This window comes from Garra rufa, chromosome 6, assembly GCF_049309525.1.
Source record: "Garra rufa chromosome 6, GarRuf1.0, whole genome shotgun sequence".
NCBI lineage: Eukaryota > Metazoa > Chordata > Actinopteri > Cypriniformes > Cyprinidae > Garra > Garra rufa.
In genome coordinates, this window is record NC_133366.1 from 46857471 (window position 1) to 46871453 (window position 13983).

The 13983-nt window shown below is 40.0% G+C and overlaps 3 protein-coding genes across 4 annotated transcripts in view; 1 reads left to right on the forward strand and 2 right to left on the reverse strand.

The window, feature by feature from the left end:
* Positions 1 to 13983, forward strand: part of elfn1b (extracellular leucine-rich repeat and fibronectin type III domain containing 1b) — a 119821-nt gene that overhangs the window by 62978 nt on the left and 42860 nt on the right. The window lies entirely within an intron of this gene.
* LOC141336216 (UDP-glucuronosyltransferase 2C1-like) lies at positions 1845 to 12680 on the reverse strand. Of its 2 annotated transcripts, none has more exons than XM_073841768.1 (3): positions 12551 to 12680; positions 5270 to 5300; positions 1845 to 4114 (listed from the first exon to the last, which is right to left on the reverse strand). In XM_073841768.1, the coding sequence occupies exons 2-3, from the start codon at positions 5292 to 5294 to the stop codon at positions 2508 to 2510; spliced, it is 1632 nt and encodes a 543-aa protein (XP_073697869.1). In that variant the 5' UTR covers positions 5295 to 5300; positions 12551 to 12680; the 3' UTR covers positions 1845 to 2507. The 2 variants fall into 2 exon arrangements, with proteins under 2 accessions (XP_073697869.1, XP_073697868.1); XM_073841767.1 differs by lacking the exon at positions 12551 to 12680 and adding an exon at positions 5463 to 5553.
* Positions 6996 to 12690, reverse strand: ugt5b1 (UDP glucuronosyltransferase 5 family, polypeptide B1). The gene is made up of 2 exons (XM_073841770.1): positions 12551 to 12690; positions 6996 to 8822 (listed from the first exon to the last, which is right to left on the reverse strand). The coding sequence occupies exon 2, from the start codon at positions 8815 to 8817 to the stop codon at positions 7222 to 7224; it is 1596 nt and encodes a 531-aa protein (XP_073697871.1). The 5' UTR covers positions 8818 to 8822; positions 12551 to 12690; the 3' UTR covers positions 6996 to 7221.

Here is a 13983-nt window from a genome sequence, read left to right on the forward strand (position 1 = left end):
GGCTGCCCTCCCAGAGCCTCCATTGGTTCCGCCCAGCCTTCCAGAGCCTCCGCTGGTTCCGCCCAGCCTTCCAGAGCCTCCGCTGGTTCAGCCCAGCCTTCCAGAGCCTCCGTTGGTTCAGCCCAGCCTTCCAGAGCCTCCGCTGGTTCAGCCCAGTCTTCCAGAGCCTCCGCTGGTTCAGCCCAGTCTTCCAGAGCCTCCGCTGGTTCAGCCCAGCCTTCCAGAGCCACCGCTGGTCCCGCCCGGCCTTCCAGAGCCTTCGCTGGTTCAGCCCGGCCTTCCAGAGTCTCCGCTGGTTCCGCCCGGCCTTCCAGAGTCTCCGCTGGTTCCGCCCGGCCTTCCAGAGCCTCTGCTGGTCCCGCCCGGCCTTCCAGAGCCTCCGCTGGTCCCGCCCGGCCTTCCAGAGCCTCCGCTGGTTCCGCCCGGCCTTCCAGAGCCTCCGCTGGTCCCGCCCGGCCTTCCAGAGCCTCCGCTGGTCCCGCCCAGCCTTCCAGAGCCTCCGCTGGTTCAGCCCAGTCTTCCAGAGCCTCCGCTGGTTCCATCCAGTCGTCCTGAGATTCCTGTCTGCCCGGTTCTGGTCACGGAGCTCATGCATGGACTGTTCCCACCCACACTCCCTGCTGCTCCAGTCCCGCCACCTCTGTCTCCTGACAGTCCCTCTGCTCACCCACATCCCACCTTTGGTGCAGAGGACTTGCCGTGGGACTGCCAGCCTCCATCGGTGTCCAGACTGAAGGATCCCTCATCATCACCTCCAGTCTCAGAGTCCTGGACTCCACCTCGGCCCTCCGACCCTGCGGCTCCACCCCGGCTCTGTGCTCCCTCGTCTCCGTTGTCGGCCGTCGGCCCACCAGCTCCTCCGGGCTCCATCGTCTCTCCGGCTCCGCCCCGGTCAGTCGTCGCCCCACCTTCGCCTCTGGACTCTACTCCTCCGGCTGCGCCTTGTCACTCCGTCCTGCCGGCTCTGTGGACCTCCTCCCTCCCGTGGGCACAGCCTCGATCCTCTGTCACTCCGGCTCTGCTGCGTACCTCCGGACCTCCATCTCCGCCGGGGTCGCCAGAGCCTTGGGTTCCGCCTTGGCCCTCCGGATCCTCGGTGTCACCTAGGACCATCGACTCTCCGGTTCTCCCTCGGGCTCCACCGGCTCCACCTCCGTCGGTCGGCCCCAGGCAGGAGCCAACACTTCCTCCACCATGGCTTCTCCCTCCGTCGGCTCCGCCTCAGTTCGTGGTTCCAGTACCCCTACATGGACCTGGCCCTCCATCCCTCCCCCTGTTCCGCCCTCCAGGTTGTATTAGGTGGTTAGAGCGTCTGGAAGCCGCTCCTTGGGGAGGGGCTCTGTCACGTATCTGGTCTATCCTATCATCATGAACTCTTGCACCACACTTCATGGACTTCATTCCCCACAAGCCACTGCACTAATCACTGCATTCACCTGCTCTCACTTTACTGATTACTGCTCACAGCTGCACCTCATCACACTGACTGCATTTAAGCTTCACACACACACAGCCACTCTGCGAAGTCTTACCGTTCCCTATGGTCGAAATTCCGAGCGTTTTCCCTTGTGTTGGTTTCCCTGTGTATGACTCTGGACTGTGTACCCCGTTGACGATTCCTGCTACCTGCCATTGCGACCATTGCCTGTGTATCGAACTGTTTCCTGGATTTCCTACGTTGTTCCTGTTTTCCTGGTGATTATTCCTGCCTGTTGACTATTCTCAATAAATGCTGCAAATGGATCCGCACGTCTCTGACCCTCCTTGTGACAACTGTTTAAGCATTTGTGGTCAGTACATTTTTTTTTTTTTTTCAAAGAAATTAATATTTTTACTCAGTAGGGATCCATTAAATTGATCAAACGTGACAGTAAAGATATTTATAATGTTACAAAAGATTTCTGTTTCATGTCAATTCTGATCTTTATATTCATCAAAGAATCCTAAAAAAATAAACCACAAAAATATTAAGCAGCAATGTTTTCAACATTGATAATAATAAATGTTTCCTAGGCAGCAAATCACCATACTATATTAGAATGACTTATAAAGGATCATGTTAGACGGAAGACTAGAGTAATGAAACCCCAAATTTTGAATGGTATTTTACAAAAATAAAAGGATTATTGTACATTCAGCTGAATTTTATTGCAAAATAAATGGTAACAGGATGATCCGGTGCTGAAAAGAACACTAAGACATTAGATATATATGTATGAAAATATGTATATACCACTGTATATGATACAATAAATGACATTTGTACAATATTTGTTTATATAAAGAGTAAATATTTGAATGTAATATGATTTTAATTAATCAACATTTACCATATTCACTATATTGATCAACATTCACCATATAAAAATAATTGTAATTAAGAGAATGTACCCGTCTTCTTACTGAAACCAGGTCTAAATATAGTATAACACAAACAATAGAGCTGTAGAGACTCTAGTCTACAGCCAGAAAAAGGCACCCATTGTCAATTAACCTACCAGTTAAACTCATTCATGTTTATTTTTTGTTTTTCTCTTGCATATTCTGCAGCAGAAATATCTGATTACTGCATATATGCTCAGGGTTATGAGTGACATAGCAGAAAGCAGGAACAGTATAACATCAACAGAGTGATACGAGTACCAGGGCATTTTATACGACTCTGTGCGCAAGTGAGCAGCACCTTTGTGCCTCATAACAAACTCAATCCAGAAGACAGCATTGTCCAGAGGTTTCACTGGAACATCCTTGTGAAGTCTTGAGAGCCTCTGCATGTTCTCTCGATAAGAGGGATCATAAAGGACCTCTTTGACAGTTTTGAGGAAGGAGTTCTTATCCACTGTGGCAAAGTCTACAGTCTTGGCTACACCCTTTACTCTCATTTTAAAAAGATTATCAGGTTGGTCAAAAATCAGCCCAAATCCAATAATTGGTACTCCGTGGTAAATGGCTTCTTGAATCCCATTGGTTCCTCCATGTGCCACAAAGGCTCTGGTCTTAGGATGACCCAGAAGATCATTCTGAGGCATCCAGTCCACCATTAAGGTGTTGTTTCCTAGTGTAGATGGTCTTTTTCCTTTGTACCTCCAGATGATCTTTTGTGGAAGTTCTGCAAAAGCTTCAGCAATCGCCTCAGCCACATCCTCAGGAAGCTGACCAATGAGAGTTCCCAGAGACATGATGATGACACCATGATCTCCAGAGCTCTGCACAAAGTCCTCCAGGTCTTGTGGAAGAGGCTTTGATGGCTTGCATTGAAAACCTCCCATGTAGACGATGTTTGGCATAGTGGGACGTGGGAATTCAAAAACAAAATCAACTCTATGGAGCCACAGATCAGCTTTCTGAACTAAGGTAACAAAAGATACTCCGGGACCAACGAACCGTTCACTAAGTGCATTATACATTGGAGCAATCATAAAAGCGACTTGTGTTTGAGTTATGATGTACATCACAACATTTTTCACTCTTTCCAAGAAACTCATTCGGTCTGATAACTGCAGCATTGGCAAAGGAACATAAGAAAGTGGAGAAGGAGCTATTGTAAAATGAGCCTCACTGCACACTGTCCAGCGGACATTGTAGACAATGGGCAGTTCGAGATGGTGACTCAATAGAATGCCTCCAAATTCAACTGGATCTGTAAGAACCAAATCATATTTGGTGTCTTTCAGGGACTGCATTAGCTGTTGGTCTTCAAACATGTTGACTATCATCTCACTTTTTACTTTAAACATCTTTAAAACATTTTCCCACATCTCTATCTCCAGCTTCAGACGAGCCCAGGTGGAACCGTCCCTCAGAATTTTCATGAGTCTGAATGCAAACGACTCAAAGAATTCTTCTTCGAATCCTCCAGGAGAATTCAGAGTGATTGATGTGTAGTGAGGTGAGAACTCTTTGATGTACCAGCTGTCCGCCATCCGAAGGACTGTAATATTGTGACCTTTGGCATGAAGTGCCTCAACCAAGATGTTCATGTTGACCCAGTGGCTGCCATCCACAGGAAAGACAATCACCTTCCCGCTTTGTACAACCGGGATAGTCATCAGCAGCAGAAGGGTTAATGTGATTTGGCCACATGACTGAAAAATCTGTCTGTTCATGGCACCTGCTGTAAACCAACAGAGTAAGAATAATCTACTGATAGAACCAGTTAAGTATGTCAAGTTGTAATATTATTGAAGTATAATTTGTTCATTCATTTCAACATTGCATCTGTAACATTTTTGAACAAACTGTAAAGTGAAACGCTAGCAAGCTTTGCGGCAGGACAGCTGCACTTAAAGAAGCCAAAAGTAATAAGCAACCCTACATTTGACCCAGATTAGCAGTCTGTATGCATTAACGCTATTTGCTGTAAATCAGAGCTAGTCTGCAGAAATTGGGCAGTCAGTGTTGACAGATTTTGCCAAAAATCACATAGTGTATGGCATGCACTAACTCCAATTTTTCAATAAAGAACTTCAATAGTTCTTTATTGGCATCAATGGTTCTATGAAGAACCTTGAACATCCATGGAACCTTTCAAATGTAGAAAAGGTTCTTTATAAGAAAAAGTTTCTTTGGATTTTTAAAATGTTCCTAAAAATGTTTCTTTTAGAAACTGTTCACTGAAAGGTTCTTTGGGGAACTAAAAATGGTTCTTCTATGGCATTACTGCAAAAGCACTCTTTTGGAAACTTAAAGGTTGTATCAGCGATTTCTAGCCTGAAACATAAAGTGTCAAATTCAGCTGACCTTTCATCACGATCCGCTCGCTGCCTGCCCCATAAATTGTCTGTGAAAAAACCGCGTCTCTCTGGTCAGCCTAGGGTCCGAGATATGCCAAAAAAACAATCGGCACTACCAACCTTTCCACAGATAAACAAACAGTGTTCCAACCAATCAGCGTCAGGGGTTTGGTGTTGTGGACTTTCGCTCCGCCTCCCTCACATCCCTGCACCAGTAGGAAAGTCCACAACACCAAACCCCTGACGCTGATTGGTTGGAACACTGTTTGTTTATCTGTGGAATAGTTGATAGCGTCGATTGTTTTTTTGGCATATCTCGGACCCTAGGCTGACCAGAGAGACACGGTTTTTTCACAGACAATTTATGGGGCAGGCAGCGAGCGGATCGTGAAGAAAGGTCAGCTGAAATTGACACTTTATGTTTTAGGCTAGAAATCGCTGATACAACCTTTAATTTTTAAGAGTGTAGTGATCTACTTTTATTTCAGCCAGTGACTGTCTTCTAGTAATTCTAGTGACCAAGAGCATACACTTACCTAGTTTGTGTTTACAAGATGACATTCAAATCTGCAAAAAAAGAAAAACACCTAAATGAAGGCAAGGCAAATGTAAAATAAAAATCTTTGTTTTTCTAACTGGTAAAGAAACGACAAACACGTCTAGTAGTAATATTAAGTGATATTGTTCCTTGTGATCTCTGTGCTGTTCATATTAAAAATGTATTCTTACCCATAAATATGCAGCATCCAAAACCATTACCAGGTCAGCCTTGAGTGTAGCGTAAGTCACAAAACTACAAGCATTTACTCTTCTTTGGTCTTGTTGTGCATGCTGATAGGCTCATTTAACTGTCTTTAACATGGGGTAAAGGGCATTTACCTGCACAGCCCTAGTTAATGAGCTACCATTTAAAATTTTGTTGTGTAATTTACCTGGGTGTTGACTAGATAAGTGCACTAAAGCTCCTTAAATGGCCACTACTTCATATCAACACCATAGTACAGTTGAGGTCAAAAGGTTACATCCGCCTTTTAATATTTGCAAAATATTAATTATTTTACCAAAATAAGATGGATCATACAAAAGGCATGTTGGTGTTTATTTAGTACTGACTTGAACAAGGTATTTCACATAAAAGATGTTGACATAAAGTCCTTATGTAAAATATCTTATTCAGGTCAGTAATAAAATAAACAATAACATGCATTTTGTATGATCCCTCTTATTTTGGTAAAATAATTAACATTTTGCAGATTCTGAAAGGGGGATGTAAACTTTTAACCTTACCTGTATATTAGGATTAGAATAGATATAGAGCATTTTACAGAAAAGACCAAAATGACTTTAGCACAAACACAGTCAAGGTTGCAAATATAATAAAAAAACAACAGTGCTTACTGTAACAAAATATTTATTTTTAGTTTCAGTACATAAAAAAATCATGTGTAATGCCATATAGGAACTACAGATCAAACTTATTCTCTAAACTTAAATGATTACCATATATATATATATATATATATATATATATATATATATATATATATATATATATATATATAAACAAAAACATTTGAAATAAAAATGTTTATCAAACTAAACAATAAAAAATATGGTGAAATATTTAATCGATTTATTTATACATTCTTACAAAATAGCTACTGTTGACAAAATTCATAGTGTGTATATTTAAGTTAATACTGTAATACAAACAATTTATCAAAAACAAATATTAATCTATTAAAGCTTAATGAGGTCTGAGTACAACATAACACAGTAGGTTGCAAGCCGTAAGTCGCTAAAAAAGATCTAGCTCCAAGAATTTGTTTGTTTGAGATTTGGCTGGAATACACTGGTCACATTGCACTGATTTAAAAAAAATTACTACTCTTACTATTTCTGTTTATGGTAATTATTGTATTTTTATGCTAGTATGTGGTTCCGAATTAAGTATTTGAATCAGTAAAAGAACCAGCTCATAGTTTCATTTAGAAAATGATTACATTGTACAAACGTTGTTTGCTATTGTATTGTAAATGCAATATTGATGCTGCTGTAGTGATATTAGTATTGTTGTTACAAATAACAAGCGTGTCGTGGAAAAATTTCGAATGTGGTAAATTTTTTTTTAGAAACAGTAGGAGAAAAATATATTTCCACATTTTCTGAAGAATGTGTGTGTGGTGCAGTACACATTACATAATATCTTATAAACTCCAAGTTGGATATGGGTGGTCCTATAAGTCAACGCATTCATTGTAGTTTTGTGTTTTGTTTTTTTATTTTTAATGAACTTAAAACACCCGCTTTTATTATCAGTTACAATATTTTGTTTCAGTTCAAAAAAATCATTACGATTGGTACAACACACCTTTTTGGTCATGCATGGAATGGTAAAATATTAGCATAAAAGGAAAAGGAAAACCTAAATGAGAAAAAAAATGACAGACCTAATATAATTCATTTTTTAAATACAAAACAGGATAAGTCATTCAAGTTTGTTTTTTGTTTTTCTTAAACATATTCTGCAGCAGAAATATTTAATAACCATATATATAGTCAAGATTATGAGTGACACAGCAGAAAGCAGGAACAGTATGACATCAACAGAGTGATACGAGTACCAGGGCATTTTATACGACTCTGTCCGCAAGTGAGCAGCACCTTTGTGCCTCATAACAAACTCAATCCAGAAGATAGCGTTGTCCAGAGGTTTCACTGGAACGTCCTTGTGAAGCCTTGAGAGCCTCTGCATGTTCTCCTGATAAGAGGGATCATAAAGGACCTCTTTGACAGTTTTGAGGAAGGAGTCCTTATCCACTGTGGCAAAGTCTACATTACTGGCTACACCCCGTACTTTCATCTTATGAAGATTGTCAGGTTGGTCAAAAATCAGCCCAAATCCAATGATTGGTACCCCGTGGTAAATGGCTTCTTGAACCCCATTGGTTCCTCCATGTGCCACAAAGGCTCTGGTCTTAGGATGACCCAGAAGATCATTCTGAGGCATCCAGTCCAATATTAAGGTGTTGTTTCCTAGTGCAAATGGTCTCTTTCCTTTGTACCTCCAGATGACCTTTTGTGGAAGTTCTGCAAAAGCTTCAGCAATCGCCTCAGCCACATCCTCAGGAACCTGACCAACGAGAGTGCCCAGAGACATGATGATGACTCCATGATCTCCAGAACTCTGCACAAAGTCCTCCAGGTCTTGCGGAAGAGGCTTTGATGGCTTGCACTGAAAACCTCCCATGTAGACGATGTTTGGCATAGTGGGACGTGGGAATTCAAAAACAAAATCAACTCTATGGAGCCACAGATCAGCACTCTGAACTAGCGTAAGGAAGGACACTCCTGGGCCAATGAACTGCTCGCAAAGTGCATCATAATGTGGAGCAAACAGAAAAGCGCCCATAGCTTCAGCTACAGAGTACATCACTAGATTTTTCACTCTTTGAAAAAAGCTCATGCGGTCTGATAACTCCACCATCGGAAAAGGAATATAAGAAAGCGGAGAAGGAGCTATCGCAAAATGAGCTTCACTATACATTGTCCAACGGACATTGTAGACAATGGGCAGTTTGAGATAGTGTCCCAAAAGAACACCTCCAAACAAGAGTGGATCTGTAAGAAACATATCATACTTGGTGTCCCTAAAAGACTGCATTAGCTGCTGGTCTTCCATCATACTCTTTATCATCTCACCTTCTGTTTTGCACATCTCAAAAGTACCTTGCCACGTCTCTATCTCCAGCTTCAGACGAGCCCAGGTGGAACCGCCCCTCAGAATTTGCATAAGCCTGAATGCAAATGTCTCAAAGAACTCTTCATCGAATCCTCCAGGAGCATTTATAGTGACTGACGTGTAGTGAGGTGAGAATTCTTTGATGTACCAGCTGTCTGCCATCCGGATGACTGTAATATTGTGACCTTGGGCATGAAGTGCCTCCACCAAGATGTTCATGTTGACCCAGTGACTGCCATCCGCAGGAAAGACAAGAACCTTCCCACACTGTACAGCTGGGAGAGTCATCAGCAGAAGGGCTATCAGGATTTGGCCACATGACTGAAAAAACTGTCCGTTCATGGCACCTGTGTTAAAGCAAGGGAACAAGAGTGATCCAGTGAAAAACTAGCTGATTATGTAAATGATCTAATAATCAACATCATGATTTACCACATATATTTTATGTATATATTTTACCTTCTACTATTGATTTGTTAGGGGGTTGAATTTCAAGACTGTCAAAGAACTTTTTAACAATGCTTTTGAAGTGCACTTTATAGACAAAGTGGTCTGAAAATAAAACTCTTAACTTTTAGGCAGGAAAGCTGTACTAACTGGAAGATGCATGAGTATTCATATCATCTAAAAATTCAAGATGAAAATATGTGCATACATTTTTGGAGAAAGAGCTTAAAGACTTTATATTTGACAGTCAAATAAGTCTGGTCAACATTAAGGGCTATTGCTTCTACATATATATGCTGTTCATACCAAAAAACATGTTCTTACCTATGAAAATGTAGACTGCAAAATCATTACCAGGTCAGCCTTTGTTGAGTGTAAGGTAAGTCAAAGTAGTACAAGCACAGCTTACTCTCCTTCAGACTCAACGTGCATGACAAGACACTTAAATACTATAGTATGTGAGTGAAGGGTCGTCTAGTCTTTCATAGGAAAAAGAGCATTTCCAAGTAGAGGTGTAGTTAATGAACTACTATTTAACGTTACAACTGTGGTACAGAATTAGAACTCCTTTAACTCCATCTCTGCCACAGTTCTTTCAAATTATTTTACCTAACATTTACATTTATGCCTTTGGCAGATGCTTTTATCCAAAGCAACTTACATTATTTTCAATGCATAATTTTATTAGCTCATGCATTTGCTGAGAATTGAACCAGTGGCCTTAATGTTGCTAGCGCCATGCCTAATTTGATCATTTTTGATGATGAATGTAAAGTAAATGATTGGTACGCTGCAGCAGATGACATTTTGGGCTGGAATACCTTATGGAGCCAATAAGCAGTAGAACGACATGGATTTCAGTTACAGCATTGATTCACTGGGAGTCAATGAGATTATCATGAGTGCTTTTTGCATGGGAAAATATATAATAAATTCAAACAACTTTTTTTCCGGAAGCCAGCCCAGGTTCATTATATAAGCTCTTCAGTATTTTCTACCTTGAAAACATGACATGCTAAATCATGGTGAAGTTGTAACATAAGTTTACTCTTCTTTGGCCTTGCTGCTCACTCACATAATAGTACGATTGCACTGGCTGTGTGTGAGTGAAAGTTCATGTTCTCAAAGGAGCAAAGGGTATTTACCTTCAGAGCTGGAGTTATATTTCAACTTTACTCATGAACAATGGGGGAAAATGCATAGCCAAGAAGCAAGGGAGTAAAGCATTAGGTTGGGTTTCTAAAGTAAGGTTTTAAATTCATAGTTTTGTCTTTTGCCTTGAGCATCTGTAAAAATGTGAAAATATATAGCCATGTCAAGTTCACATTTTAGCTTTAAAATTGACAGGTAAATATAATCTCTTGATTTCTTTCACTAAAAAGACTCAAAGATTTAAATTAGCCTTGAATCAGTCTACGTTCCCTTCTGTTGCTTACACTGTTGCACCAGTATGTGGCAAAAAGTATTTTTGTATTTTATGAGTCATATTGGTTTATTAAAACATGATTCAATTAACTTTACTAAGAGACTTCAGATCAAGTGTGTTCAGAGGCTCATCTCACACATCTGTGAGGCCCCCCACAAAGAACGAAATGGGGCCCCTCTCACTGAGTCCATCTCCCCTATTTATGTAACTAATTTAACAGTAATGAATATAGTAAATCATCATTGCATTGATGTATTTGATGTTATAGAGTGTTTTCACGACGCGTCATTAATCGGCCATATTAGCCGCACTGAATGTAAACAATACCACTGAACCGAACAGAACTCGTAAATTTAACTGATTATTGCTGCTGATAATAATCAATTATTGCCATGTTTTGGGCTGTACTAATTGGTTGGACCGGGAAAAACATTTGGAGTACTATAGACTCAACTAAAGTCATAAATCGAAGTGAATAGTGCAAAAAACTAAGGAACAAAAGGCGTTTGTGGTTGACCAAAATAAACCAGGATTTCTGGGGCAAGAATCTTGACAACATTCATGTTTGTTCTTATAATTTCCCGTCAGGTAGGTGAAATATTAGGCTAATATCTTGATTAATACTGCTCATGGCACGTATTAACTTTAGTTTGTCAAATTATTGTGCCCTTTCCTGCTTACTAGGTCCTTCTCTATATGACTTAGCAGCATCCACACATTTTTTTCTGTGGTTTAGACAGTATAAATTACCAGAACAATGTATTTAGTAGTATATTAACTGTGCAATCAATGCTGTCGTTTACATCTGAGTATCTCCAATATGGCCGCACATCCAGGTAACTGACCAAACCGTGATGTAAGTGCAAACCCTTTTTATTGAATAATTATAGAGGCTATATAATGTACGTAGTGATTTCAATATCGCTTTTTATTACAGCAATGAATATTGAGCCAATGAACATGGAAGCAAAACTAAATTTAAGGACAAGAACAGGTCGAAATGGCTCTTTAACATAACATTCGCACATTACCACTTTACAGTGGCAGGAAAATGCTTAACACAAAACTTTGCGTGTTGCATTCATAAATTCAATTCAAAATTCAATTTAAAAGCCATGTTAAGAAATGATCCACTTTGATTATGGTGCCATTGTCTTAGAAATATATTGTTTATGAGAAGTGAAATGTGAAGGGAAAACATATATTTTTCCTCTGGGACCACTTGCTGAGGGCCCCTAAAACTCTAAACATGCCTCTAACTTGCATCTTTTTGTGTTTTGGGTATGATACAGCATTCCAGAAACTCTGCACTCAAGTCAAAAGCACTTTAAAGAAGAGACTTGCATTTTTCCAAATTCCACTGGTGTGCCTTGCCTTTTTCAACTCAAAAACACGTTTTGTGTGAATTGTGAATGCCTTTAGAATGTCTTGCCGTGTGGCCCACCTAGAGGCGGGGCCCCAACGCACCGCGGGGGCTGCAGGGTTGTCCCGTTCGCCTCTCAATGTGGTTAAGCATCATAGTGTTTCCTTCACAAATTACAAATGAGAATTTAACTTTATCATCAGTTACTTTTTTTATACGTTCCTCCCTTTCCTCACTGATGTGAACGAGTCTGATACGTGACATTCGTTCAATAGCCTACCGCTGTGAGTTTTGTTCAAAACTGACTCGTTCAGTGAGGCAGGCGTGTTCGTGTAGGCTAGATCAGACCTTAACATATTTTGTGATCCAATTCGAACACTATCCTCTCGGAATAGTAGGCTATTCAAGACTAGTAATCTTTCATACTATTTGAGGTGGATTGTAGCGAATTCGGACTCAGGATGCTCTTTCACACTCCGTATCGAATGCATTAATTCATGATGTACTGTAACGTTAGTTCATTCTTTCGGAACAAGACAGCAAAGCGGCCAGGAGGTTGAATAGAAGAAACTACGGCGAACGAACGATACGAGTCAATTCCTTTAATTAAAAGTTTCATTCAAAAACATCAATGCATTCGCAAACTAAACACCGAAGGAGCGCAATTTAAGGTACTTTACACCTTGCACAACCCCAAGCAATGCAAAAATATATACCACCAGCACACAGTTGCATAATAGCACGGTTGGTCACTACGTAAAAACTTTATAGGTAAAACACTTTCTTATTCTTATGTCTGACACGTGTTAATACATTAGAATTAAACATAAGGAACTCACCTAGGCGCGAATGTCAGGTTCTCTCAAAAAAAAAAAAAAAAACTTCCACAACGTCCAAACAACTCCGTCTTGCCAAGCTTTCACTTAAACATTTGATTAAGTTAAACACTAGGCTATATTAAATTAAGCATTCGTTCAACCACACTATTTAAAACGTTTTCCTCTCATATCAAAGTACAATCGCGTTATTTTTTTGTTCCTCAGTCAGTAACCTAATATTTTCTCTGCTTACTGAAGTGCCTGGGGCGCCTCCCCCCCGCTGGGTTTGAATGATATGACAGCTTTACAGGATATGGTTCTGGTTACATAAAAGGTTATGGGAGGGCCCGATAACAGGACTAGTGCATTGATTTTTATTTTTTGTAGATCTTAAGTCTCACATGCATTTACATGCATATGTGTTCTGAATTAAAACTTTACATGAATAGCATCTTTTATCTGAAGAACAAACATAGCAAGTTTGAACAGGTCCATTATTCAGCTCAGTGTTGGTTCACGGAGGTTCATAAAATGAATGAGATTTTTTTATGAGAAAATCTGACACATCTATTAATCATGCATACACAGAGATTCTGTGTAAATTCAAATCCCGTAATCCACGGGATTGTCAGGGCACAAAGAACATATATTTAGAAATAAAACTCCAGTACTCACCCTGAACCTAAACTTATGTTGTAATGTTTGAGCATTCCACCGAGTATGAGCTTTGACATAACCACCATACCTTTTCCGCTGAAGCAGTTTATTTGTTTTTGCCATATGCTGTCATTATTTTTAGACTTTGCCCTTTGACAAATGAAATTATGTTGTGGTTTTGTTGACATATGCTGTGGAAATGTGGACACTGACTGTTGGAGCTCATTCAATTTGTTGGTTGCTGCATGTTGCTTTGAAAACTTACATACATCCTAAGCTTCAGAAGTGACGCATAATTCTTTATTCAGTTATTTAAATGTAAACTCTTTTGTCATATGTGACACTGGACCACAAAACCAGTCATAAGGGTAATCTTTTTAATTGAAAGCTGAATAAATAAGCTTTTTATTGAATAGTTTGTTAGGATAGGACAATATCTGTCTGAGATACAACTATTTGAAAATCTGTTCTGTTAAAGATCTTAGCCATGCATATTGCTAATTATTACTAATATTTACAGTAAGTAATTTACAAAATATGTTCATGGAACATTATCTTTACTTAATATACAAATGAATTTTGGCATAAAAAATGCTAATTTTTACCAGTGCAATGCATTCTTGGCTATTGCTACAAATATACCTGTGCTACTAAAGACTTGGTCATATATGTAATGTTCAATTTTGATTGAATCGGATCCCTCATGGCCTCATAAGCAAAGGTCAATCATAAAATGTTTTTTTTTTCTATACTCACAAATGCATACGAATTCAGACTGCATTTTTATAATTATATAC

Bases quoted from the DNA above. Each gene is read 5' to 3' on its own strand.
- LOC141336216 (XM_073841768.1), bottom strand. From the start codon at position 5,294: ATGTCATCTTGTAAACACAAACTAG. The intron at 4,115-5,269 runs GTAAGTGTATGC...GTTGGTTTACAG, and splicing joins ATCTTGTAAACACAAACTAG to CAGGTGCCATGAACAGACAG.
- ugt5b1 (XM_073841770.1), bottom strand. From the start codon at position 8,817: ATGAACGGACAGTTTTTTCAGTCATGTGGCCAAATCCTGATAGCCCTT.